The sequence below is a fragment of the Oncorhynchus mykiss genome, chromosome 12, assembly GCF_013265735.2.
Source record: "Oncorhynchus mykiss isolate Arlee chromosome 12, USDA_OmykA_1.1, whole genome shotgun sequence".
Taxonomy (NCBI): Eukaryota; Metazoa; Chordata; class Actinopteri; order Salmoniformes; family Salmonidae; genus Oncorhynchus; species Oncorhynchus mykiss.
In genome coordinates this window covers 12,700,513-12,726,364 of record NC_048576.1, presented here as the reverse complement: position 1 = coordinate 12,726,364, position 25,852 = coordinate 12,700,513, and the positions used below count along the sequence as shown (strand labels likewise).

Genomic DNA, 25,852 nt, shown 5'->3' with positions numbered 1-25,852 from the left:
GGAATTTAAAGTGTGTGTGTGTGTGTGTGTGTGTGTATGTGTGTGTGTGTGTGTGTGTGTGTGTGTGTGTGTGTGTGTGTGTGTGTGTGTGTGTGTGTGGACTGTGAGAAATAACAGGGTTTTGAAACTCTGTCCTCAGTGGGCATGTAATTACCCTCTGTGATGGGCAGGGTTATATGATCTAGCTGCGCTGTGGGGGCTACAGCTGCGTCGTGGGGCCTATAACGTATGTCTCCTCCCAGCTTCACCGTGGGGCCTTGACGTTTGGTCTCTCTCAATGCAAAGTGTGAGTTATGTGGTAATGTTCTGGAGACCTTGAGATTTGAGGGCTCATACTCCTCCTCCACGATGAAGCATGCTATGTGATCTCTTATCCCCTGATGTAAAGCATGTTAAACACCCTGTAGCACTTCCATGGGGAATAGGCTTATTGTATATAGCACAGTATAGGGTTATCAGTCTTCATTCTGCACACATTGGACTAATAATATATTGATACAATTCTCTCTGTCCTCTTCAAAACAGCCACATGGACCCAACAGACAGCCAGGGTGAATATGTCAAGGTAAGACACATTTTTTTCCCTTCTCCCTCCTGTCTGTCTATGCTGGTTCTGCTAGTGTCAGTGGCCCTCCTCAGAAGGCTTCAGCAGTCCACGCAGCATCTGAGAAAAGGAAGGGATTGGGAGATAAAAACCCATCTAAGCAGTGGTGACCAGTTAGTAAGTGCGGCAAGCAAAGGAAACGCGAAGCGGATACATCTTCCTTAAGAAAACAGCCCTGGTGTTGGAAACAGACATCATTATGTTGTCATCCAAAGTCACATGTATTTATTTTCCAAGCTACAGTATATATATAATATATATAATATAGCACACAATATTTTACATACAGCAAGTTTTTAGGGGACCAAAGAGTTTGGTCTGCTTCGTGATTTCATTTCTGCCATGGAAAACATATTGTGATATGGGTACCGTCCGAGCCCTACCATTTAGTATCAGTGTGAGTTGAATGTGTTGATACCTCTAGTGTGGTTATGGGGGACCAGTGTGTTGATCTGCTTTGGCTTGGTCGTGAGGTTTAAGGGGATCTGTATTCATTTAAGCTCCTGACTGCAGCGACCGTGTTTGTAATGTTACTCAGTGGTTTCACCGCTCTGCTCGCCTCTCTGCTAGGGTTGGATGGTGTTTGTGGATTACACACTTCAAACTCTCCAAATACTTTCTTGTTTTGTGTTTAATGTAGATTTAAATAAGTCTCTACGCTTAAAGTGTTTAAGTGGCTTCACTAATCATAATATACGACTTTGTAGAATTCATTTTAGATCTGGATCATTTATACTGAAGGGTCTTTTATTTAAAAAAGCACTTTAGTTATATTGGACTATCATTGTAATGTGGTCTTTGAAATGTAATTCTAGGTGATTATACCCCTGTGTTTCTGCAGTTAGGCCCATTTCAGAAGTCTCTCTCAGCATTTAGTCTAATTAATTATGCCATTAAGGAAATTGAATCCAAAGTTAACAGCGCTGCTTCAGCACTTCTGGGTTCCAGGCCAATGTGTTGGATGTGATTCGTGACCAGGCCAGTAGGTGGGTGTGGTTAAGGACCAGGCCAGTAAGTGGGTGTGGTTCGTGACCAGGCCAGTAGGTGGGTGTGGTTAAGGACCAGGCCAGTAGGTGGGTGTGGTTAAGAACCAGGCCAGTAAGTGGGTGTGGTTCGTGACCAGGCCAGTAGGTGGGTGTGGTTAAGGACCAGGCCAGTAGGTGGGTGTGGTTAAGGACCAGGCCAGTAGGTGGGTGTGGTTAAGGACCAGGCTAGTAGGTGGGTGTGGTTAAGGACCAGGCCAGTAGGTGGGTGTGGTTAAGGACCAGGCCAGTAAGTGGGTGAAGTTCTGGATCAGGCCAGTAAGTGGGTGAGGTTCTGGATCAGGCCAGTAGGTAGCTGTGGTTCTGGACCAGGCCAGTAGGTAGGTGAGGTTCTGGATCAGGCCAGTAGGTAGGTGAGGTTCAGGACCAGGCCAGTAGGTAGGTGAGGTTCTGGATCAGGCCAGTAGGTAGGTGAGGTTCAGGATCAGGCCAGTAGGTAGGTGAGGTTCTGGACCAGGCCAGTAGGTAGCTGAGGATCAGGATCAGGCCAGTAGGTAGGTGAGGTTCTGGATCAGGCCAGTAGGTAGCTGAGGATCAGGATCAGGCCAGTAGGTAGGTGAGGTTCAGGACCAGGCCAGTGGGTAGGTGAGGTTCTGGACCAGGCCAGTAGGTAGGTGAGGTTCAGGATCAGGCCAGTAGGTAGGTGAGGTTCTGGACCAGGCCAGTAGGTAGGTGATGTTCAGGACCAGGCCAGTAGGTAGGTGAGGTCCTGGACCAGGCCAGTAGGTAGGTGAGGTTCAGGACCAGGCCAGTAGGTAGCTGTGGTTCTGGATCAGGCCAGTAGGTAGCTGTGGTTCGGGACCAGGCCAGTTGGTAGCTGTGGTTCTGGACCAGGCCAGTAGGTAGGTGAGGTTCTGGATCAGGCCAGTAGGTGTGATTCAGGATCAGGCCAGTAGGTAGCTGTGGTTCTGGACCAGGCCAGTAGGTAGCTGTGGTTCAGGATCAGGCCAGTAGGTAGTTGAGGTTCTGGATCAAACCAGTAGAGAGATGAGGTTCTGGATCAGGCCAGTAGGTGGGGGTGTACACCTGGTTTCTGGTGTTCTAACCACATTAGAGGTTAGAGGGAGAATGTGACCCTGATGTTGTGACACACACACACACACACACACACACACACACACACACACACACACACACACACACACACACACACACACACACACACACTAAATTATGTTTTGGAATATTTGTATTCTGTAGAGGCTTCCTTCTTTTCACTCTGTTATTTAGGTTAGTGTTGTGGAGTAACTACAATGTTGTTGATCCATCCTCAGTTTTCTCCTATCAATCACAGCCATTAAACTCTGTAACCGTTTTAAAATCACCATTGGCCTCACGGTGAAATCCCTAACTGTTTTTTTCCCCCTCTCCGGCAACTGAGTTAGGAAGGATGCCTGTATCTTTGTAATGACTGGGTGATACACGATCCAAAGTGTAATTCATCATTTATTTATTCATTTTTATTTTATCCTTATTTTACCAGGTATGTTGACTGAGAACACATTCTCATTGACGGCAACGGCCTGGGGAATAGTTACAGGGGAGAGGAGGGGGGATGAATGAGTCAATTGGAAGCTAGGGATGATTAGGTGACCAGGATGGTTTGAGGGTTCACCCCGCTATCATCCAGAAGGTGAGGTCAGTACAGGTGCATCAAAGCAGGGACTGAAAAACAGCTTCTATCTCAAGGCCATCAGACTGTTAAACAGCCACCACTAACATTGAGTGGCTGCTGCCAACATACTGACTCAACTCCAGCCACTTTAATAATGGAAAAATGTATGTAAAAAATGTATCACTAGTCACTTTAAACAATGCCACTTAATATGTTTACATACCCTACATTACTCATCTCATATGTACATACTGTACTCAATACCATCTACTGCATCTTGCCTATGCCGTTCTGTACCATCACTCATTCATATATCTTTATGTACATATTCTTTATCCCTTTACACTTGTGTGTGTATAAGGTAGTTGTTGTGAAATTGTTAGGTTAGATTACTCGTTGGTTAATACTGCACTGTCGGAACTAGAAGCACAAGCATTTCGCTACACTCGCATTAACATCTGCTAACCATGTGTATGTGACAAATACAATTTGATTTGATTGGGAATTTAGCCAGGACACCGGGACACCGGACACCGGGGTTAACACCCCTACTCTTATGTGCCATGGGATCTTAGTTATCGTGCTCAGATATATTCAATGTCTGCTTTTATTTTGTTTTACCCATCTTCCAATAGGTGCCCTTCTTTGTGAGTCATTGGAAAACCTCCCTGGTCTTTGTGATTCTGTGTTTGAAATTCACTGCTTGACTAAGGGACCTTACAGATGATTTTATGTGTGGGGTACAGAGATGAGGTAGTCATTGAAAAATCATACATATACAGTGCATTCAGAAAGTATTCAGACCTCTTCCCTTTTTCCACATTTTGTTACGTTACAGCCTTATTCTAAAATTATTATTTTTTTAAATCCTCAGCAATCTACACACAATACCCCATAATGACAAAGCCAAAACAAGTTTTTAGAAAATGTTGCTAATTTATTAACAATAAAGAACTATATAAATAAATATAATATATATAGAAATATCTTATTTACATAAGTATTCAGACCCTTTGCTATGTGACTCGAAATTGAGCTCAGGTGCATCCTTTTCCATTAATCATCCTTGAGATGTTTCTACAACTTTATTGGAGTCCACCTGTGGTAAATTAAAATGATTGCACATGATTTGGAAAGGCACACACCTGTCTATAAAAGGTCTACACAGAGGAACTCTAGAGCTCTGTCAGAGTGACCATCGGGTTCTTGGTCACCTCCCTGACCAAGTCCCTTCTCTCTCAATTGCTTAGTTTGGCCGGGTGGCCAGCTCTAGAAAGAGTCTTGAAGGTTCCAAACTTCTTCCATTTAAGAATGATGGAAGCCACTGTTTTCTTGGGGACCTTCCATGCTGCAGACATTCTTTGGTACCCTCCCCCAGATCTTTGCCTCAAGACAATCCTGTCTCGAAGCTCTACGGACAATCAGTGTGCAAAGCTGTCATCAAGGCAAAGGGTGGCTATTTGAAGAATCTCAAATATAAAATATATTTTGATTTGGTTAACACTTGTTTTGGTTACTACATGATTCCATATGTGTTAGTTCATAGTTTTGATGTCTTCACTATTATTCTACAATGTGGAAAATAATACAAATAAAGAAACACCCTTGAATGAGAAGGTCTGTCCAAACTTTTGACCGGTAGTGTATATGAATATGGTCTGTATGTACTGCATGTCTGTGTTTTAGCATGAAATCACAGAGACAGGCTGCCTCTGAAACCATATCTTCTGTTGGATGGTATGGGCCTAGTGGGTCTGGAGTGAGAGGTTTATATGCAGTTAATTAACATATATATGGCACACGGCACACTGGTGGTTTACACAGACACACCCCATCAGTGTGTCTGTGTGCGCGGGTGTGTGTGCGCACATTTTTCGGATGTCCCAGCTAGCACATTTGGATCCTAGGAAGTTGTGAGAAAGTATGTTTTTGGTTACCCATTGGTTCTGGGAACGAAGCCATACGACTGGTAAAACTGAAAGTTTTAAACGGAAGTGAATGTTTTGCTTGCTTTGGGAACATACATTTTTAGGTTGCAGGGATGTTCTGAGAATGTTTTACTATGGTTCCAGGGAGGTTCTGAGAATGTTTTACTATGGTTCCAGGGAGGTTCTGAGAACGTTTTACTATGGTTCCAGGGAGGTTCTGAGAACGTTTTACTATGGTTCCAGGGAGGTTCTGAGAACGTTTTACTATGGTTCCAGGGAGGTTCTGAGAATGTTTTACTATGGTTGCAGGGAGGTTCTGAGAATGTTTTACTATGGTTGCAGGGAGGTTCTGAGAATGTTTTACTATGGTTCCAGGGAGGTTCTGAGAACATTTTACTATGGTTCCAGGGAGGTTCTGAGAATGTTTTACTATGGTTCCAGGGAGGTTCTGAGAATGTTTTACTATGGTTCCAGGGAGGTTCTGAGAACGTTTTACTATGGTTCCAGGGAGGTTCTGAGAACATTTTACTATGGTTCCAGGGAGGTTCTGAGAATGTTTTACTATGGTTGCAGGGAGGTTCTGAGAATGTTTTACTATGGTTCCCGGGAGGTTCTGAGAATGTTTTACTATGGTTCCAGGGAGGTTCTGAGAACATTTTACTATGGATCCAGGGAGGTTCTGAGAATGTTTTACTATGGTTCCAGGGAGGTTCTGAGAATGTTTTACTATGGTTCCTGAAAGTTTTCTTGGGAGGATTTATTAACGTTCTGAGGACAAAAATGGTAGGTTATTTGAAGGTAATTAAATAAAATTCTGAGAACATCTTTCAATAAGACTGCTAACTGTTTTGAACTAATTTTCTTAGGCATTAATCATGCAGATACATTTCTTTATTAATAGGGCACGGTGTCAGTGAGATTCAAAACTATTTTGTTTTATTCTCTATCCATGGAATTAGTCCATTGCGCCACCAGGATGGAGTTAGCATGCCATGTTTTTTTTTTACTCATACAAAGCTGTTCATTTTAGTCTATTCAAAAAGAGGGGGGTGAGGGGTTAGGAGGGTAGTGGGTAATAAGGGGGTAAGGGGTTAGAAGGGTAGTGAGGCAGTAGAGCTGTTGTTGGGGAGTAGTGAGAGATTAGGGTGGTAGGGGGAAGTTAGGGGGTAGAGGGGTAGGGGGGTAGCGCGGGTGTAGGAGGGTAGTTAGGGGTGGAGGAGTAGTGAGGGGGTAAGGCGGTAGTGAGGGGTAGGGGGTAGTGAGGGGGTTAGGGGGTAGAGGGGTAGTGAGGGGGTAGTTAGGAGGTAGAGGGGTAGTGAGGGGGTAGAGGGGGTAGTTAGGGGTGGAGGAGTAGTGAGGGGGTAAGGTGGTAGTGAGGGGTAGGGGGTAGAAGGGTAGTGAGGGGGTAGTTAGGAGGTAGAGGGGTAGTGAGGGGGTAGAGGGGGTAGTTAGGGGTGGAGGAGTAGTGAGGGGGCAAGGTGGTAGTGAGGGGTAGGGGGTAGAGGGGTAGTGAGGGGGTAGTTAGGAGGTAGAGGGGTAGTGATTGGGTAGTTAGGAGGTAGACGGGTAGTGAGGGGGTAGAGGGGGTAGTTAGCGAGAGAGAGACCTCCTCTCTCAGGAGCATATTCCTGCGTCACAGATTGAATTAGCCCTGCGTCTCCATTTGATTTGACTTTTATTTCACCTTTATTTAACCAGGTAGGCCAGTTGACAACAAGTTCTCATTTACAACTGCAAACTGGCCAAGATGAAGCATAGCAGTGCGACAAAAACAACAACACAGAGTTATTGATCTGAGGGAGTTTAAATTGACTGGGCTGGACTTGCTAACATGCCTCTTATAGTATTGGGTTTCCTCCACTTATCACATTGCACTGTACACTACACAGTACTGAGCCAGGAAGAACAGACTGAGCCCAGAGAAGAACAGACTGAGCCCAGAGAACAACAGACTGAGCCCAGAGAAGAACAGACTGAGCCCAGAGAAGAACAGACTGAGCCCAGAGAAGAACAGACTGAGCCCAGAGAATAACAGACTGAGCCAGGAAGAACAGACTGAGCCCAGAGAAGAACAGACTGAGCCCAGAGAAGAACAGACTGAGCCCAGAGAAGAACAGACTGAGCCCAGAGAAGAACAGACTGAGCCCAGTGAAGAACAGACTGAGCCCAGTGAAGAACAGACTGAGCCCAGTGAAGAACAGACTGAGCCCAGTGAAGAACAGACTGAGCCCAGTGAAGAACAGACTGAGCCCAGTGAAGAACAGACTGAGCCCAGGGAAGAACAGACTGAGCCCAGTGAATAACAGACTGAGCCCAGTGAATAACAGACTGAGCCCAGTGAATAACAGACTGAGCCCAGTGAATAACAGACTGAGCCCAGTGAATAACAGACTGAGCCCAGTGAATAACAGACTGAGCCCAGTGAAGAACAGACTGAGCCCAGGGAAGAACAGACTGAGCCCAGGGAAGAACAGACTGAGCCCAGGGAAGAACAGACTGAGCCCAGTGAATAACAGACTGAGCCCAGTGAATAACAGACTGAGCCCAGTGAATAACAGACTGAGCCCAGTGAATAACAGACTGAGCCCAGTGAATAACAGACTGAGCCCAGTGAAGAACAGACTGAGCCAGGTGAATGCAGGTCTAGCAGCAGCTACTGTATGCCTCTCTACCAGACCAAAACAATGTGTTTTATGCACCCTTTGACAACAACAACATCAAGCCTGGCGTGAGCGCCGTCACCGACTCAGAGGACTGGGGGATCTCGCTCTCCGAGGCCGACGTAAGAAGGGTCTTTAATCAGGTCAACACCTGCAAGGCCGTGGGCCCCTACGGTATTTCAGGGTGAATTCTCAGAGCATGCGTAGAACAGCTGGCATTTTCAACCTCTCCTTGTCCCAGTCTGTAATCTCCACATGTTTTAAACTGACCACCATCATTCCTGTTCTCAAGAACTCTAAGGCTTCATGCCAGAATGACTACCACCCTGTAGCACTCACATCTGTAATCATGAAGTGCTTTGAGAGGCTGGTTATGGCACACATTCACTCCACCATCCCAGACACCCTAGACCCACTCCAAATAGTAAGACTGCCCCAACAGATCCATAGACGACGCAATCTAAATTTCTCACCAAACTTCCCTCACTCAACTAGATAAGAGGAATACCTATGCGAGAATACTGTTCATTGACTACAGCTCAGCGTTCAACACCATTATCACCACCTGTGTGTGAACCCTTCCTTCTGAAACTGGATCCTGGACTTTCTGACGGAATGACCCCAGGTGGTGAGGGTAGGCAACATCACCTCCACCATGTTGACCCTCAACACCGGGGCCCCACAGGAACGATGAGTCATCCAACAGTGTGGAGACCAAGTAGCTGATCGTGGACTACAGGAAACAGGGGGGGCGAACACACCCCTATCCACATCGATGAGACGGCAGCGGAGCAGGTAGACAGCTTCAAGTTCCTCGGTGTCCAAATCACTAAAGACTTCAAATGGTCCAAATAGAAATGCACAATCGTGAAGAAGAATTGACAGTGCCTCTTCCCCCTCAGATGGTGTGAAAAGAAGGCCCTGAAAATCGTTTGAGACCCCAACCACCCAAGCCATAGACTATTTTCTCTACTGCCGTACGGCAAGAGGTACCGGTGAATCAAGTCTGACACCAACAGGCTCTTGTACAACTTCTATCCCCAAGCAATACGACTGATAAATATCCAACAAAATAGTTACACAGACTGAGTTTGTCTTGTATCTTTATTGACCTTTATTTCAATATTTTTCTCTTTGCACACTCACAGGGTCCTACACACAATCACACACACTGTCTCTTTGCACACTCACAGGGTCCTACACACAATCACACACACTGTCTCTTTGCACACTCACAGGGTCCTACACACAATCACACACACTGTCTCTTTGCACACTCACAGGGTCCTACACACAATCACACACACTGTCTCTTTGCACACTCACAGGGTCCTACACACAATCACACACACTGTCTCTTTGCACACTCACAGGGTCCTACACACAATCACACAAACACTGTCTCTTTGCACACTCACAGGGTCCTACACACAATCACACACACTGTCTCTTTGCACACTCACAGGGTCCTACACACAATCACACACACTGTCACTTGCACACTTGCACACACAAACAGTCACGCCATCATTTGCTCACTCACACATAATATGCACATACAATTATACTGACTCTACACACCCACTCACGCACAATCATCATATACTGTACACTGCTGCTACTCTGTTTATCTTACATCCTGTTGCCTAGTTACCTTACCCCTATACAAGTCGGAAGTTTACGTACACCTTAGCCAAATACATTTAAACTCAGTTTTTCACAATTCCTGACATTTAATCCTAGTAAAAAATCCCTGTCTTAGGTCAGTTAGGATCACCACTATATTTTAAGAATGTGAAATATCAAAATAATAGTAGAGAGAATGATTTATTTCAGCTTTTATTTCTTTCATCACATTCCCAGTGGGCCAGAAGTTTACATACACTCAATAAATATTTGGTAGCATTGCCTTTAAATTATTTAACTTGCGTCAAATGTTTTAGGTAGCCTTCCACAAGCTTCCCACAATAAGTTGGGTGAATTTTGGCCCATTCCTCCTGACAGAGCTGGTGTAACTGAGTCAGGTTTGTAGGCCTCTTTGCTCTCACACGCTATTTCAGTTCTGCCCACATATTTTCTATGGGATTGAGGTCAGGGCTTTGTGGTGGCCACTCCAATACCTTGACTTTGTTGCCATTTTGCCACACCTTTGGAAGTATGTTTGGGGTCATTGTCCATTTGGAAGACCCATTTGCGACCAAGCTTTAATTTCCTGACTGATGTCTTGAGATGTTGGATATATTTATCCACAATATATTTCCTGCCTCGTGATGCCATCTATTTTGTGAAATGCACCAGTCCCCCCTGCAGCAAAGCACCCTCACAACATGATGATGCCACACCTGTGCTTCACGGTTGGGATGGTGTTCTTTGGCTTGCAAGCCTCCCCCTTTTTCCTCCAATCATGACGATGGTCATTATGGCCGACAGTTCTATTTTTGTTTCATCAGACCAGAGGATATTTCTCCAAAAAGTACGATCTTTGTCCCCATGTGCAGTTGCAAACCGTAGTCTGGCTTTTTTATGGCGGTTTTGGAGCAGTGGCTTCTTCCTTGCTGAGCGGCCTTTCAGGTTATGTCGATATAGGACTCGTTTTACTGTGGATATAGATACATTTGTACATTTGTACATTTGTACCTCCAGCATCTTCACAAGGTCCTTTGCTGTTGTTCTGGGATTGATTTGCACTTTTCTCACCAAAGTACGTTCATCTCTAGGAGACAGAACGTGTCTCCTTCCTGAGCGGTATGACGGCTGCGTGGTCCCATGGTGTTTATACTTGCGTACTATTGTTTGTACAGATGAACGTGGTACCTTCAGGCATTTGGATATTGCTCCCAAGGATGAACCAGACTTGATGAGGTCCACAATTTTATTTCTGAGGTCTTGGCTGATTTCTTTTGATTTTCCCATGATGTCAAGCGGGAAGGACTGGGTTTGAAGGTAGGCCTTGGAATACATCCACAGGTACACCTCCAATTGACTCAAATGAGGTCAATTAGCCTATCAGAAGCTTCTAAAGCCATGACATAATTTTCTAGAATTTTCCAAGCTGTTTAAAGGCACAGTCGATTTAGTGTATGTAAACTTCTGACCCACTGGAATTGTGATACTTATAAGTGAAATAATCTGTCTGTAAACAATTGTTAGAAGAATTACTTGTGTCATGCACAAAGTAGATGCCCTAAACGACTTGCCAAAACTATAGTTTGTTAAGAAGACATCTGTGGAGTGGTTGAAAAACAAGTTTTAATGACTCCAACCTACTTCCGGCGCTGACAGAGATGGCCGCCTCGCTTCGCGTTCCTAGGAAACTATGCAGTTTTTTGTTTTTTTACGTGTTATTTCTTACATTAGTACCCCAGGTCATCTTAGGTTTCATTACATACAGTCGAGAAGAACTACTGAATATAAGATCAGCGTCAACTCACCATCAGTACGACCAAGAATATGTTTTTCGCGACGCGGATCCTGTGTTCTGCCTTACAAACAGGACAACGGAGCGGATCCCATGCAGCGACCCAAAAAAACGACTCCGAAAAAGAGGGAAACGAGGCGGTCTTCTGGTCAGACTCCGGAGACGGGCACACCGTGCACCACTCCCTAGCATTCTTCTTGCCAATGTCCAGTCTCTTGACAACAAGGTTGATGAAATCCGAGCAAGGGTAGCATTCCAGAGGGACATCAGAGACTGTAACGTTCTTTGCTTCACGGAAACGTGGCTCACTGGAGAGACGCTATCCGAGGCGGTGCAGCCAACGGGTTTCTCCACGCATCGCGCAGACAGAAACAAACATCTTTCTGGTAAGAAGAGGGGCGGGGGCGTATGCCTTATGGCTAACGTGACATGGTGTGATGAAAGAAACATACAGGAACTCAAATCCTTCTGTTCACCTGATTTAGAATTCCTCACAATCAAATGTAGACCGCATTATCTACCAAGAGAATTCTCTTCGATTATAATCACAGCCGTATATATCCCCCACCAAGCAGACACATCGACGGCTCTGAATGAACTTTATTTGACTCTTTGCAAACTGGAAACCATTTATCCGGAGGCTGCATTCATTGTAGCTGGGGATTTTAACAAGGCTAATCTGAAAACAAGACTCCCTAAATTTTATCAGCATATCGATTGCGCAACCAGGGGTGGAAAGACCTTGGATCATTGTTACTCTAACTTCCGCGATGCATATAAGGCCCTGCCCCGCCCCCCTTTCGGAAAAGCTGACCACGACTCCATTTTGTTGATCCCTGCCTACAGACAGAAACTAAAACAAGAGGCTCCCACGCTGAGGTCTGTCCAACGCTGGTCCGACCAAGCTGACTCCACACTCCAAGACTGCTTCCATCACGTGGACTGGGACATGTTTCGTATTGCGTCAGACAACAACATTGACGAATACGCTGATTCGGTGTGCGAGTTCATTAGAACGTGCGTTGAAGATGTCGTTCCCATAGCAACGATTAAAACATTCCCTAACCAGAAACCGTGGATTGATGGCAGCATTCGCGTGAAACTGAAAGCGCGAACCACTGCTTTTAATCAGGGCAAGGTGTCTGGTAACATGACCGAATACAAACAGTGCAGCTATTCCCTCCGCAAGGCTATCAAACAAGCTAAGCGTCAGTACAGAGACAAAGTAGAATCTCAATTCAACGGCTCAGACACAAGAGGCATGTGGCAGGGTCTACAGTCAATCACGGACTACAGGAAGAAATCCAGCCCAGTCACGGACCAGGATGTCCTGCTCCCAGGCAGACTAAATAACTTTTTTGCCCGCTTTGAGGACAATACAGTGCCACTGACACGGCCTGCAACGAAAACATGCGGTCTCTCCTTCACTGCAGCCGAGGTGAGTAAGACATTTAAACGTGTTAACCATCGCAAGGCTGCAGGCCCAGACGGCATCCCCAGCCGCGCCCTCAGAGCATGCGCAGACCAGCTGGCCGATGTGTTTACGGACAAATTCAATCAATCCCTATACCAGTCTGCTGTTCCCACATGCTTCAAGAGGGCCACCATTGTTCCTGTTCCCAAGAAAGCTAAGGTAACTGAGCTAAACGACTACCGCCCTGTAGCACTCACTTCCGTCATCATGAAGTGCTTTGAGAGACTAGTCAAGGACCATATCACCTCCACCCTACCTGACACCCTAGACCCACTCCAATTTGCTTACCGCCCAAATAGGTCCACAGACGATGCAATCTCAACCACACTGCACACTGCCCTAACCCATCTGGACAAGAGGAATACCTATGTGAGAATGCTGTTCATTGACTACAGCTCGGCATTCAACACCATAGTACCCTCCAAGCTCGTCATCAAGCTTGAGACCCTGGGTCTCGACCCCGCCCTGTGCAACTGGGTACTGGACTTCCTGACGGGCCGCCCTCAGGTGGTGAGGGTAGGCAACAACATCTCCTCCCCGCTGATCCTCAACACTGGGGCCCCACAAGGGTGCGTTCTGAGCCCTCTCCTGTACTCCCTGTTCACCCACGACTGCGTGGCCACGCACGCCTCCAACTCAATCATCAAGTTTGCGGACGACACAACAGTGGTAGGCTTGATTACCAACAACGACGAGACGGCCTACAGGGAGGAGGTGAGGGCCCTCAGAGTGTGGTGTCAGGAAAATAACCTCACACTCAACGTCAACAAAACTAAGGAGATGATTGTGGACTTCAGGAAACAGCAGAGGGAACACCCCCCTATCCACATCGATGGAACAGTAGTGGAGAGGGTAGCAAGTTTTAAGTTCCTCGGCATACACATCACAGACAAACTGAATTGGTCCACTCACACAGACAGCATTGTGAGGATAAAGAATATGTACATAAAGATATATGAATGAGTGATGGTACAGAGCGGCATAGGCAAGATACAGTAGATGGTATTGAGTGCAGTATATACATATGAGATGAGTATGTAAACAAAGTGGCATAGTTAAAGTGGCTAGTGATACATGTATTACATAAAGATGCAGTAGATGATATAGAGTACAGTATATACTGTATATATATCAGTATATACATATACTGATATATATATATATATATGTATGTATGTATATATATATATATATATATATATATATATATATATATATATCTATATATATATATATATATATATATATATATATATATATCTATATATCTATATATATATATATATATATATATATATATATATATATATATATATATATATATATATATATATATATCTATATATCTCATATATATGTATATATATTCATCTCATATATATGAGATTAATAATGTAGGGTATGTAAACATTATATTAGGTAGCATTGTTTAAAGTGGCTAGTGATATATTTTACATCATTTCCCATCAATTCCCATTATTAAAGTGGCTGGAGTTGAGTCAGTGTGTTGGCAGCAGCCACTCAATGTCAGTGGTGGCTGTTTAACAGTCTGATGGCCAAGATGTTCAAATGTTCATAAATTACCATCATGGCCAAATAATAATAATCACAGTAGTTGTCGAGGGTGCAACAAGTCAGCACCTCAGGAGTAAATGTCACGTCCGGTGAACAGGTCAGGGTTCCATAGCCGCAGGCAGAACAGTTGAAACTGGAGCAGCAGCATGGCCAGATGGACTGGGGACATCAAGGAGTCATCATGCCTGGTAGTCCTGAGGCATGGTCCTAGGGCTCAGGTCCTCAGAGAGAGAGAGAAAGAAAGAAAGTGAGAAAGAGAGAATTAGAGAGAGCATACTTAAATTAGAGAGAGCATACTTAAATTAGAGAGAGCATACTTAAGTTAGGATGTAGGGGGTAGGGGGTAGTGAGGGGTAGGGGGTTGAAGAACAATGGGAAAGTAATTCTGCTTTGAAAGTTGATAAACTTGTAACCCAACTTTTGAGAAAATGTCCCTTGAATGTTTTGCTACACCTACTGGAGAGCTCTTCTTTGTCTACACCCCTCGTTCACACCCTCTTAAGCCCTAGCCCCACCCATCTCTTTAAGGATTCACATGTGAGGCCATTTGCTAAACAGAGTGATTAATGTAGTAAACAGCCAAATATTTCAAGACTAAAAGTGGTGAAAGTAGTAGCCTACAATAAGGAAAACTCCAAGTAAAAATACACTTTATCTAGTCCTTGGCCTATATCCTAATCGGACTTTGGTGCTGGTCATGTTGTTCTTCACATTACCATCTAGCTAGCGAGCCAGCAAGCTAACGTTCGGTAGCTAGCTAACAGTATGCTTTAACTTGCAATGAAAATGACTTTCTGACAAAATTAGAAATGTAGAATATCTGAAAATGTAGCTAGACTCTTACCCATATACATGGATGAATGCTTCACGGCCGACTGGAACCATTTAACTCTGTTTTGTTTGGCCAGCGTGTCAAGTCACTCCGGTTCACACTGACTGTGGCTTGTGCAGAAAGTAGCAAATCACTTTTTCCAACTGATCTGTTGATAACACCTGCTAAATTCAGGGCATCGATGTTGTTGAGAGAAGTTGCAAAACTTTTGTTGTTCTCGATGGCTAACATTATATATTTCAATAACGACGCGGTAGAAAGGACTGTCAACACATACTGAGCAGCTCACGTTATAAACAGAAGCATGTTACCAATCCAAATCCAATCCAAATCCAAATCCAATCCAAATCCAAACTCATCTCCAGCACATCCATTATCTCAGCCAGCTTCCGTGGCTGAACCAACTAGACTCGTAATTTAACAGTTTTATTTGTATTTACGGATGGAATACAAGTTTGTTATTTAGGCACATGAAAGTTCACATGTTCCAGAAGGCATTTTTTTGATAAAAAAAATAAAAAAAGAATGTTCAAATGCCTCTCCTGTGAAGTAGTGATGTGCGACATACGCCTAGTTTCCTGAAACGAGTCACATATGTGTCTCTAATGTGTGTCATACATTTGGCAGGAGGTTAGGAAGTGCAGCTCAGTTTCCACCTCATTTTGTGGGCAGTGTGCACATAGCCTGTCTTGTCTTGAGAGCCAGGTCTGCCTGCGGTGGCCTTTCTCAATAGCAAGGCTATGCTCACCGAGTCTGTACATAGTCAAAGCGTTCCTTAAGTTTGGCTCAGTCACAGTGGTCAGGTATTGTGCCACTGTGTACTCTCTGTTTAGGGCCAAATAACATTCTAGTTTGCTCTGTTTTTTTGTTAACTCTTTACAATGTGTCAAGTAATTATCTTCTTGTTTTCTCATGATTTGTTTGGGTCTAATTGTGATGCTGTCCTGGGCCTCTGTAGGGCCTGGTTGTTTTTGCTGTCCTGGGCCTCTCTCTCTCTCTCTCTCTCTCTCTCTCTCTCTCTCTCCCCTTCTCTCTCTCTCTCCCTCTCTCCCCCTTCTCTCTCTCTCTCTCTCCCCCTTCTCTCTCTCTCTCTCTCTCTTCCCCTTCTCTCTCTTTCTCTCTCTCTCACACTCTCATTGTGTTATCTATTTCGCTCTCTCTCTCTCTCTCTCTATCTCTTTCTCTCTCTCTCTCTCTCTCTCTGTGGTCATGAAGGAGGAGGGGATGGGTGGGGTCTGCCTCTTCCAGTGCTTGCAAGCATTTTCCCCTCTCCCTCCTCCCTCTCCCTCATCCCTCTCTCCCTCTCTCCTTTCCACCCTCCCCCCACCCACTCCTTTCATCAGAAACGGATGAGGTAATCCCTGCCAGGGCTCGTGAAGCACATTGAGAGTGTGAACGGGAGAGAGAGAGAGCGAAAGCGAGAGAGACTGTGTGGAGCTGAGAGAGAGATATGACAGTAGCAGCAAAGTGCAAGGGGATAGGGCCCTGATCAGCAGTAGCAGTAGTACCAGCAGTAGCAGTAGTACCAGCAGTACCAGCAGTAGTAGCTGTAGTGTTAGCTAGCGTTAGTAACGTAGGGTAGCGTAGCTGCCACACAGTGTTAGTGAGATGAGCTGCTGTCAGGGCTGCTAGTGTGCAGAGGAGCGGAGTGCTGCCTGCTGTGGGACAGAGAGCAGAGCTGGTGCTGGGGACCTCAGGGTGGGGTACAGCCCAAGCTGAACGGAGCTGAGCTGTGAGGACAGGACAGGAGAGCAGAGCTGGCGCTGGGGACCTCAGGGTGGGGTATAGCCCAAGCGGAACGGAGCTGAGCTGTGAGGACAGGACAGGAGAGCAGAAGGGAATCATGACGGAGCGCTGTAGCCTATGGAGCACCCTGTCGGCAGCCGCCTGCTGCTTCTACAGAGGCTCCTTCATGCAGGTGCAGGTGAGGGTGGATGTGTGAGTGAGTGTGAGTGTGAGTGTGCGTGTGCGTGTGCGTGTCTGTGTGTGTGTGTTTGAGAAATCAAAGAGCAAGACAGAGGTGATACAAATTATGTTTTTGTTAGAGTTCGCTTTTGAATTTCTGGTCATTTCTGTTAGTGGTTTTATGTCTGTGTGTGAGAGAGTGTAAATGGGTGTGTTGGAGTGTGTTCCTTCCCATGTTGGCCAGCAGCTAGCTGGTGATACTGGGAGGATGATCACCTCATCTGATTTAGGAGCCTCAGCAACATGAACATAGCTGATTCCTGAGAGATAACATAAGGATGTTTTGTTGGTACACTCTATTGTAGCATTAGAGCATCACAGGAGAGATTAGCATGGAGATGAATTACACTATATCACCACTGAAAGTCTTTGGATACGATAGTAAGACATCTTACAGTAGTATGCATAGCCGCGGGAAGATGTTTGGAGGTGGGGGTGCTGCGATTTGGCCCGCGCTACAGATGGCTATATCGGCCCACTAATACAGGACTGGTAAAGGCTCAGTGTTACAGATGGCTATATCGGCCCACTAATACAGGACTAGTAAAGGCTCAGTGTTACAGATGGCTAAATCGGCCCACTAATACAGGACTAGTAAAGGCTCAGTGTTACAGATGGCTATATCGGCCCACTAATACAGGACTAGTAAAGGCTCAGTGTTACAGATGGCTATATCGGCCCACTAATACAGGACTAGTAAAGGCTCAGTGTTACAGATGGCTATATCAGCCCACTAATACAGGACTAGTAAAGGCTCAGTGTTACAGATGGCTATATCGGCCCACTAATACAGGACTGGTAAAGGCTCAGTGTTACAGATGGCTATATCGGCCCACTAATACAGGACTAGTAAAGGCCCAGTGTTACAGATGGCTATATCGGCCCACTAATACAGGACTAGTAAAGGTTCAGGGTTACAGATGGCTATATCGGCCCACTAATACAGGACTAGTAAAGGCTCAGTGTTACAGATGGCTATATCGGCCCACTAATACAGGACTAGTAAAGACTCAGTGTTACAGATGGCTATATCGGCCCACTAATACAGGACTAGTAAAGGCTCAGTGTTACAGATGGCTATATCGGCCCACTAATACAGGACTAGTAAAGGCCCAGTGCACTACTTTCCAGAATTTTTATTTTACTAATTTATTCATATTTTTACTAGAGGTGTAGAGGGTACTGCAGCACCCTCTCCACCTCTACCTCCCACAGCTATGGTACTATGTTATTACTGAAAGTGTTTGTATGATATGATTCTGTAGTAAGGACACAGTAATGTAGTATGTTGTTTCTGAAAGTGATAGTAAGGAACCTCAGTGTTGCTAATCACTGCTCTGTACTGATGCATCTACTCTCTGCGCTGTGCCACGTCTGCTGGAGACAGGATTTATTAGTGTTTATAGTTGTGGGTGTAAAGTAAAATATGACCCTGATGTGTGTACGTGCCCGTGTGTAACCTTGGAGAGATGGGAGAATGGGAGCATGTACTGTGACGAGAAGTGGCTACCAGCCTCAGCCACTTTCCTCTTATAGATGGTCCCAATAACATCTTCTGTCTGTGTTTACATCACCTGATCTCAGACCAGCACCAGTACCAGTACAGGAAGAGAGAGAGATCCATACTGTTAGTGAGAGAGTTTCCGTTTGACAGACCTCAGTAGCAGGGTTATACTGAAGCATTTGACTGACTACATTTACGGTTAGAGTAGTTGCATATACGTGGCCTAGGGGCCAGGAAACAAATAGCAGGATTTAAACACTTCAGTTCAGACCACCGTTAGGTTGTTTTCAATTTACAGCTGATATTGTGCTTTAGACACCCATCGCAGAGCTTACTACTGATCCTATGCTCTATGAGTCTAGACTGATAATGTGGGAGTGCTGTGTGCTGGCAGTGCTCCCGTTGTATCTCTATTAAGACCACTATACTACCTCTCCCAGTCTGCCTCTAAATGGGCCATTGTAATGCTACATACAGCCCTGTACGCTTGAACCCCCAAATCCTCCCATCTGCCCCTTTCTCCCCTCCCACAGCACGCACTTTGCACTTTTATTGTTTTTTTCCCCTGATTTTAATCCCCCCTTTCTGTGTCTGCCAGCCAACCAGCCAGGCTAACCCCAACCAGCCAGTCTAACCCCAACCAGCCAGGCTAACCCCAACCAGCCAGGCTAACCCCAACCAGCCAGGCTAACCCCAACCAGCCAGGCTAACCCCAACCAGCCAGGCTAACCCCAACCAGCCAGTCTAACCCCAACCAGCCAGTCTAACCCCAACCAGCCAGGCTAACCCCAACCAGCCAGGCTAACCCCAACCAGCCAGGCTAACCCCAACCAGCCAGGCTAACCCCAACCAGCCAGGCTAACCCCAGCCAGCCAGGCTAACCCCAGCTAGCCAGGCTAACCCCAACCTGCCAGGCTAACCCCAACCAGCCAGGCTAACCCCAACCAGCCAGGCTAACCCCAACCAGCCAGGCTAACACCAACCAGCCAGGCTAACCCCAACCAGCCAGGCTAACCCCAACCAGCCAGGCTAACCCCAACCAGCCAGGCTAACCCCAGCCAGCCAGGCTAACCCCAACCAGCCAGGCTAACCCCAGCCTGCCAGGCTAACCCCAGCCTGCCAGGCTAACCCCAGCCTGCCAGGCTAACCCCAACCAGCCAGGCTAACCCCAACCAGCCAGGCTAACCCCAACCAGCCAGGCTAACCCCAACCAGCCAGTCTAACCCCAACCAGCCAGGCTAACCCCAACCAGTCACCCCCAGTGACTCAGCTGGGATATTGTTTGTGGCCCTGCCAGCCTCTCTGTCAGCCCCATACCCCCTTGCCTGGCCCTGTTGTCCCCAACCAGTGGAGGCTGGTGTCACTTTAAATCGGTGGACCAGGCTCATTTTAATGACTGGAATGAATGGAATTATATCAAACACATGTCCTTTGACTGGGGCTCCAGGGGCCACCACAGCCACCAGTTCTCCACCAGCTATAGTGGGGCTCTCTCTCCCTCCACATACTGTAGTCCATGAACAGTGTTCAGCCCCACCCGTGTAACATATCAGAAGCTGTGGAACTGATACTGCTGCATTACGACATTAGCTAGCATTAGCCCCGTGCCACCCGTACCCTCTGTGTAACCCCCCTTACTTCACTCTTCTCGTGTCTCGTCTTGGTGCTTCTTCTCCTCCTCTCCTGAGTCCCTTTCACAGCAAATCCTATTTGTAGCCCCTGCCTCGCCTCGCCTGCCTGTCACCCCCGGAGCGGTGAGAGGCTAAGCGGGCGTTTTAACCTCCAAAGTTCAATAGAAAATCAGCCTGTTACTTAGAGAAAGGAAGTGAATTTTACATTTGCTTTTTATTTAACCTTTATTTAACTAGGCAAGTCAGTTAAGAACAAATTCCATTTACAATGACAGCCTACCCCGGCCAAACCCTAAACCGGACGATGCTGGGCCAATTGTGCCCGTCCGATGGGACTCCCAATCACGACCGGATGTCAGCTTGGATTTGAACCAGGGACTGTAGTTATGCCTCTTGCACTGAGATGCAATGCCTTAGACTGCTGTGCCACTTTGGGAGACAAATTATTATTTCACTGGGATGTTTTCACTCGTTATGAGACATGCTGACTCTGTTTTATTCTTCCTGTTGCTACAAACCATTAGCTTTGTAGCGCCTTATTCCAAACCCCCGTCCTCAAAGCCACTGCATTGTAGCCTGGTTTCTGCTCTCACAATTCCAGAAGGAGTTGGCTAGAGAGCAGAAACAGACTAACACCCAGGCTACTGCTTGGAGCTGGAGATAGATAGAGGGAAGCAGTGAAGCACCAGGGGTTCTGAATGATTAGACTGAGGAATGGTGGGAATGGTAGGTGATAGTGAGGAATGTTAGGGAATGGTGAGGAATGGTAGAGAGGCTGAGACAGCTGTAACAGGGAGATAGACAGCTGTAACAGGGAGATAGACAGCTGTAACAGGGAGATAGACAGATGTAACAGTAACAGGGAGATAGACAGCTGTAACAGTAACAGGGAGAGAGACAGCTGTAACAGTAACAGGGAGATAGACAGCTGTAACAGGGAGATAGACAGCTGTAACGGGGAGATAGACAGCTGTAACGGGGAGATAGACAGCTGTAACGGGGAGATAGACAGCTGTAACAGTAACAGGGAGAGAGACAGCTGTAACAGTAACAGGGAGATAGACAGCTGTAACAGGGAGATAGACAGCTGTAACGGGGAGATAGACAGCTGTAACGGGGAGATAGACAGCTGTAACAGTAACAGGGAGAGAGACAGCTGTAACAGTAACAGGGAGATAGACAGCTGTAACAGGGAGATAGACAGCTGTAACGGGGAGATAGACAGCTGTAACGGGGAGATAGACAGCTGTAACGGGGAGATAGACAGCTGTAACGGGGAGATAGACAGCTGTAACGGGGAGATAGACAGCTGTAACGGGGAGATAGACCACTGTAACGGGGAGATAGACAGCTGTAACGGGGAGATAGACAGCTGTAACAGTAACAGGGAGATAGACAGCTGTAACAGTAACAGGGAGAGAGACAGCTGTAACGGGGAGATAGACAGCTGTAACGGGGAGATAGACAGCTGTAACAGGGAGATAGACAGCTGTAACGGGGAGATAGACAGCTGTAACAGTAACAGGGAGATAGACAGCTGTAACAGTAACAGGGAGAGAGACAGCTGTAACGGGGAGATAGACAGCTGTAACGGGGAGATAGACAGCTGTAACAGGGAGATAGACAGCTGTAACAGTAACAGGGAGATAGACAGCTGTAACAGTAACAGGGAGAGAGACAGCTGTAACAGTAACATAGACCACTGTAACGGGGAGATAGACAGCTGTAACAGTAACAGGGAAATAGACAGCTGTAACAGTAACAGGGAGAGAGACAGCTGTAACAGTAACATAGACCACTGTAACGGGGAGATAGACAGCTGTAACAGGGAGATAGACAGCTGTAACAGTAACAGGGAGATAGACAGCTGTAACAGGGAGAGAGACAGCTGTAACAGTAACATAGACCACTGTAACGGGGAGATAGACAGCTGTAACAGTAACAGGGAAATAGACAGCTGTAACAGTAACAAGGAGATAGACAGCTGTAACAGTAACAAGGAGATAGACAGCTGTAACAGTAACAGGGAGAGAGACAGCTGTAACAGTAACATAGACCACTGTAACGGGGAGATAGACAGCTGTAACAGTAACAAGGAGATAGACAGCTGTAACAGTAACAGGGAGAGAGACAGCTGTAACAGTAACATAGACCACTGTAACGGGGAGATAGACAGCTGTAACAGTAACAAGGAGATAGACAGCTGTAACAGTAACAAGGAGATAGACAGCTGTAACAGTAACAAGGAGATAGACAGCTGTAACAGTAACAGGGAGAGAGACAGCTGTAACAGTAACATAGACCACTGTAACGGGGAGATAGACAGCTGTAACAGTAACAAGGAGATAGACAGCTGTAACAGTAACAGGGAGAGAGACAGCTGTAACAGTAACATAGACCACTGTAACGGGGAGATAGACAGCTGTAACAGTAACAGGGAGAGAGACAGCTGTAACAGTAACATAGACCACTGTAACGGGGAGATAGACAGCTGTAACAGTAACAAGGAGATAGACAGCTGTAACAGTAACAGGGAGAGAGACAGCTGTAACAGTAACATAGACCACTGTAACGGGGAGATAGACAGCTGTAACAGTAACAAGGAGATAGACAGCTGTAACAGTAACAAGGAGATAGACAGCTGTAACAGTAACAAGGAGATAGACAGCTGTAACAGTAACAGGGAGAGAGACAGCTGTAACAGTAACATAGACCACTGTAACGGGGAGATAGACAGCTGTAACAGTAACAAGGAGATAGACAGCTGTAACAGTAACAGGGAGAGAGACAGCTGTAACAGTAACATAGACCACTGTAACGGGGAGATAGACAGCTGTAACAGTAACAAGGAGATAGACAGCTGTAACAGTAACAGGGAAATAGACAGCTGTAACAGTAACATAGACCACTGTAACGAGGAGAGTAGTGAATGCATTGACAGACAGACTCCCAACGGTCACACTACTCCCACTGACTGATCTACCTGTGTGCCATACATATTCAGTCATTTTATCAGACGATTTACAGTAGTGAGTGCATACATTTTCTACTGGTCCCCGGTGGGAATCAAACCCACAACCCTGGTGTTTGGAGTGTCATGCTCTACGAACTAAGCCACACAGGACCTACAGGACCACATGGACTTCTTGACACCTTGTGGCAGCTGCATGGTTCCCCTCAGAAGTCTTTGTGAGTGTGGCTCTTTTAGGGAGCAGAGCAGCGCTGTAAAGATCACAGGCTTGGTCTGATACTTACTGCAAGCCTCCCAAACACGCACACCCCCAACCCCTTAGTCACAAACGAGTCATTTTCTGCTGGATGGGCCTATATCTATCTCTAAATTCCTCATTATTGAACATTGATAAATAAATGATCAATCTAGTTGTTGTTAGTTCTGATCCTAGCACTGAATAATGTTTCAGCAGGAGAAGGTTTTAGCAGTTTTAGCAGTAAAAAGTTTTAGCAGTAGAAGGTTTCAGCAGTAGAATGATTTAGCAGTAGGTTTCAGCATTAGAAGGTTTCAGCATTAGAAGGTTTCAGCATTAGAAGGTTTCAGCATTAGAAGGTTTCAGCAGTAGAAGGTTTCAGCAGTAGAAGGTTTCAGCAGTAGAAGGTTTCAGCAGTAGAATGATTTAGCAGTAGAAGGTTTCAGCAGTAGAAGGTTTCAGCAGTAGAAGGTTTCAGCAGTAGAAGGTTTCAGCAGTAGAAGGTTTCAGCAGTAGAAGGTTTCAGCAGTAGAAGGTTTCAGCAGTAGAAGGTTTCAGCAGTAGAAGGTTTCAGCAGTAGAAGGTTTCAGCAGTGGAAGGTTTTTGCTGTGGAAGGTTTTAGCAGTGGACGGTTTTAGCAGTGGACGGTTTTAGCAGTAGAAGGTTTTAGCAGTAGAATGTTTTAGCAGTAGAAGGTTTCAGTAGTAGAAGGTTTCAGTGGTAGAATGTTCTAGCAGTAGAATTTTGTAGCAGTAGAAGGTTTCAGTAGTAGAAGGTTTCAGTGGTAGAATGATCTAGCAGTAGAATTTTGTAGCAGTGGAAGGTTTCAGCATTAGAATGTTGTAGCAGTAGAAGGTTTCAGCATTAGAATGTTTCAACAGTAGAATGTTTCAGCAGTAGACGATTTCAGCAGTACAAGGATTTAGCAGTAGAAGGTTTTAGCAGTAGAAGGTTGTATTAGTAGAAGGTTGTAGCAGTAGAAGGATTTAGCATTAGAATTTTTTAGCAGTAGAAGGTTTCAGCAGTAGAATGTTGTAGCTGTAGAAGGTTTCAGTAATAGAATGTTTTAGCATTAGAAGGTTGTAGCAGTAGAAGGTTTCAGTAGTAGAATGTTGTAGCAGTAGAAGGTTTCGGTAATAGAATGTTTTAGCAGTAGAAGGTTGTATTAGTAGAAGGATTTAGCAGTAGAAGGTTTTAGCAGTAGAAGGTTTTAGCAGTAGAATTTTGTAGCAGTAGAATGTTTTAGCAGTAGAATGTTTTAGCAGTAGAAGGATTTAGCAGTAGAAGGTTGTAGCAGTAGAATGTTTCAGAAGTAGAAGGATTTAGCAGTAGAAGGTTTTAGAAGTGGACGGATTTAGCCGTAGAAGGTTTAAGCAGAAGAGATTTTTAGCAGTAGATGGTTTTAGCAGTAGAAGGTTTTAGCAGTAGAAGGTTTTAGCAGTAGAAGGTTTCAGCAGTAGAAGGTTTCAGCAGTAGAAGGTTTCAGCAGTAGAAGGTTTCAGCAGTAGAAGGTTTCAGCATTAGAATTAGTAGAAGGTTTCAGTGGTAGAATGTTGTAGCGGTAGAAGGTTGTTGCAGTAGAAGGTTTCAGCATTAGAAGGATTTAGCAGTAGAAGGTTTTAGCAGTGGACGGTTTTAGCAGTAGAAGGTTTTAGCAGTAGAAGGTTTTAGCAGGAGAAGGTTTTAGCAGTAGAAGGTTTCAGTAGTAGAATGTTTTAGCAGTTGAATGTTTCATTAGTAGAAGGTTTCAGCAGTTGAATGTTTCATTAGTAGAAGGATTCAGCAGTTGAATGTTTCATTAGTAGAAGGTTTCAGCAGTTGAATGTTTCATTAGTAGAAGGTTTCAGCAGTTGAATGTTTCATTAGTAGAAGGTTTCAGCAGTTGAATGTTTCATTAGTAGAAGGTTTCAGCAGTTGAATGTTTCATTAGTAGAAGGTTTCAGCAGTTGAATGTTTCATTAGTAGAAGGTTTCAGCAGTAGAAGGTTTCAGCAGTTGAATGTTTCATTAGTAGAAGGTTTCAGCAGTTGAAGGTTTCAGTAGTAGAAGGTTGTAGCAGTTGAATGTTTCAGTAGTAGAAGGTTTTAGCAGTAGAAGGATTTAGCAGGAGAAGGTTTTAGCAGTGGACGGTTTTAGCAGTAGAAGGTTTTAGCAGGAGAAGGTTTTAGCAGGAGATGTACATAAACTACAGATTTTAGGCTCATGCTAAGGTTAAGACATTAGTAATTTAGGTATTCTATTACCCTATTGGGTGTCTGATAAGAGCAGGGGTATGAGGCCTAGTGGGTCAGCCAGGGGAGGTTGAGGTAGCGTTGTCTGATAAGAGCAGGGGTCTGAGGCCTAGTGAGTCAGCCAGGGGAGGTTGAGGTAACGGTCTCTGATAAGAGCAGGGGTCTGA

The 25,852-nt window shown here is 45.4% G+C and overlaps 1 protein-coding gene across 3 annotated transcripts in view; it reads left to right on the top strand.

The window, feature by feature from the left end:
- The window catches only part of LOC110536786 (SH2 domain-containing protein 3C-like), a 117,949-nt gene that overhangs the window by 32,511 nt on the left and 59,586 nt on the right, over positions 1–25,852 (top strand). For 2 of the 3 annotated variants that reach the window (XM_036936941.1, XM_036936944.1), the window contains one exon: positions 526–565. In XM_036936941.1, coding sequence (XP_036792836.1) covers positions 526–565 — 40 coding nt within the window. Of the gene's footprint in view, positions 1–525; positions 566–16,379; positions 17,074–25,852 lie in introns of those variants that run through there. The other variant, XM_036936942.1, reaches the window with a different exon arrangement.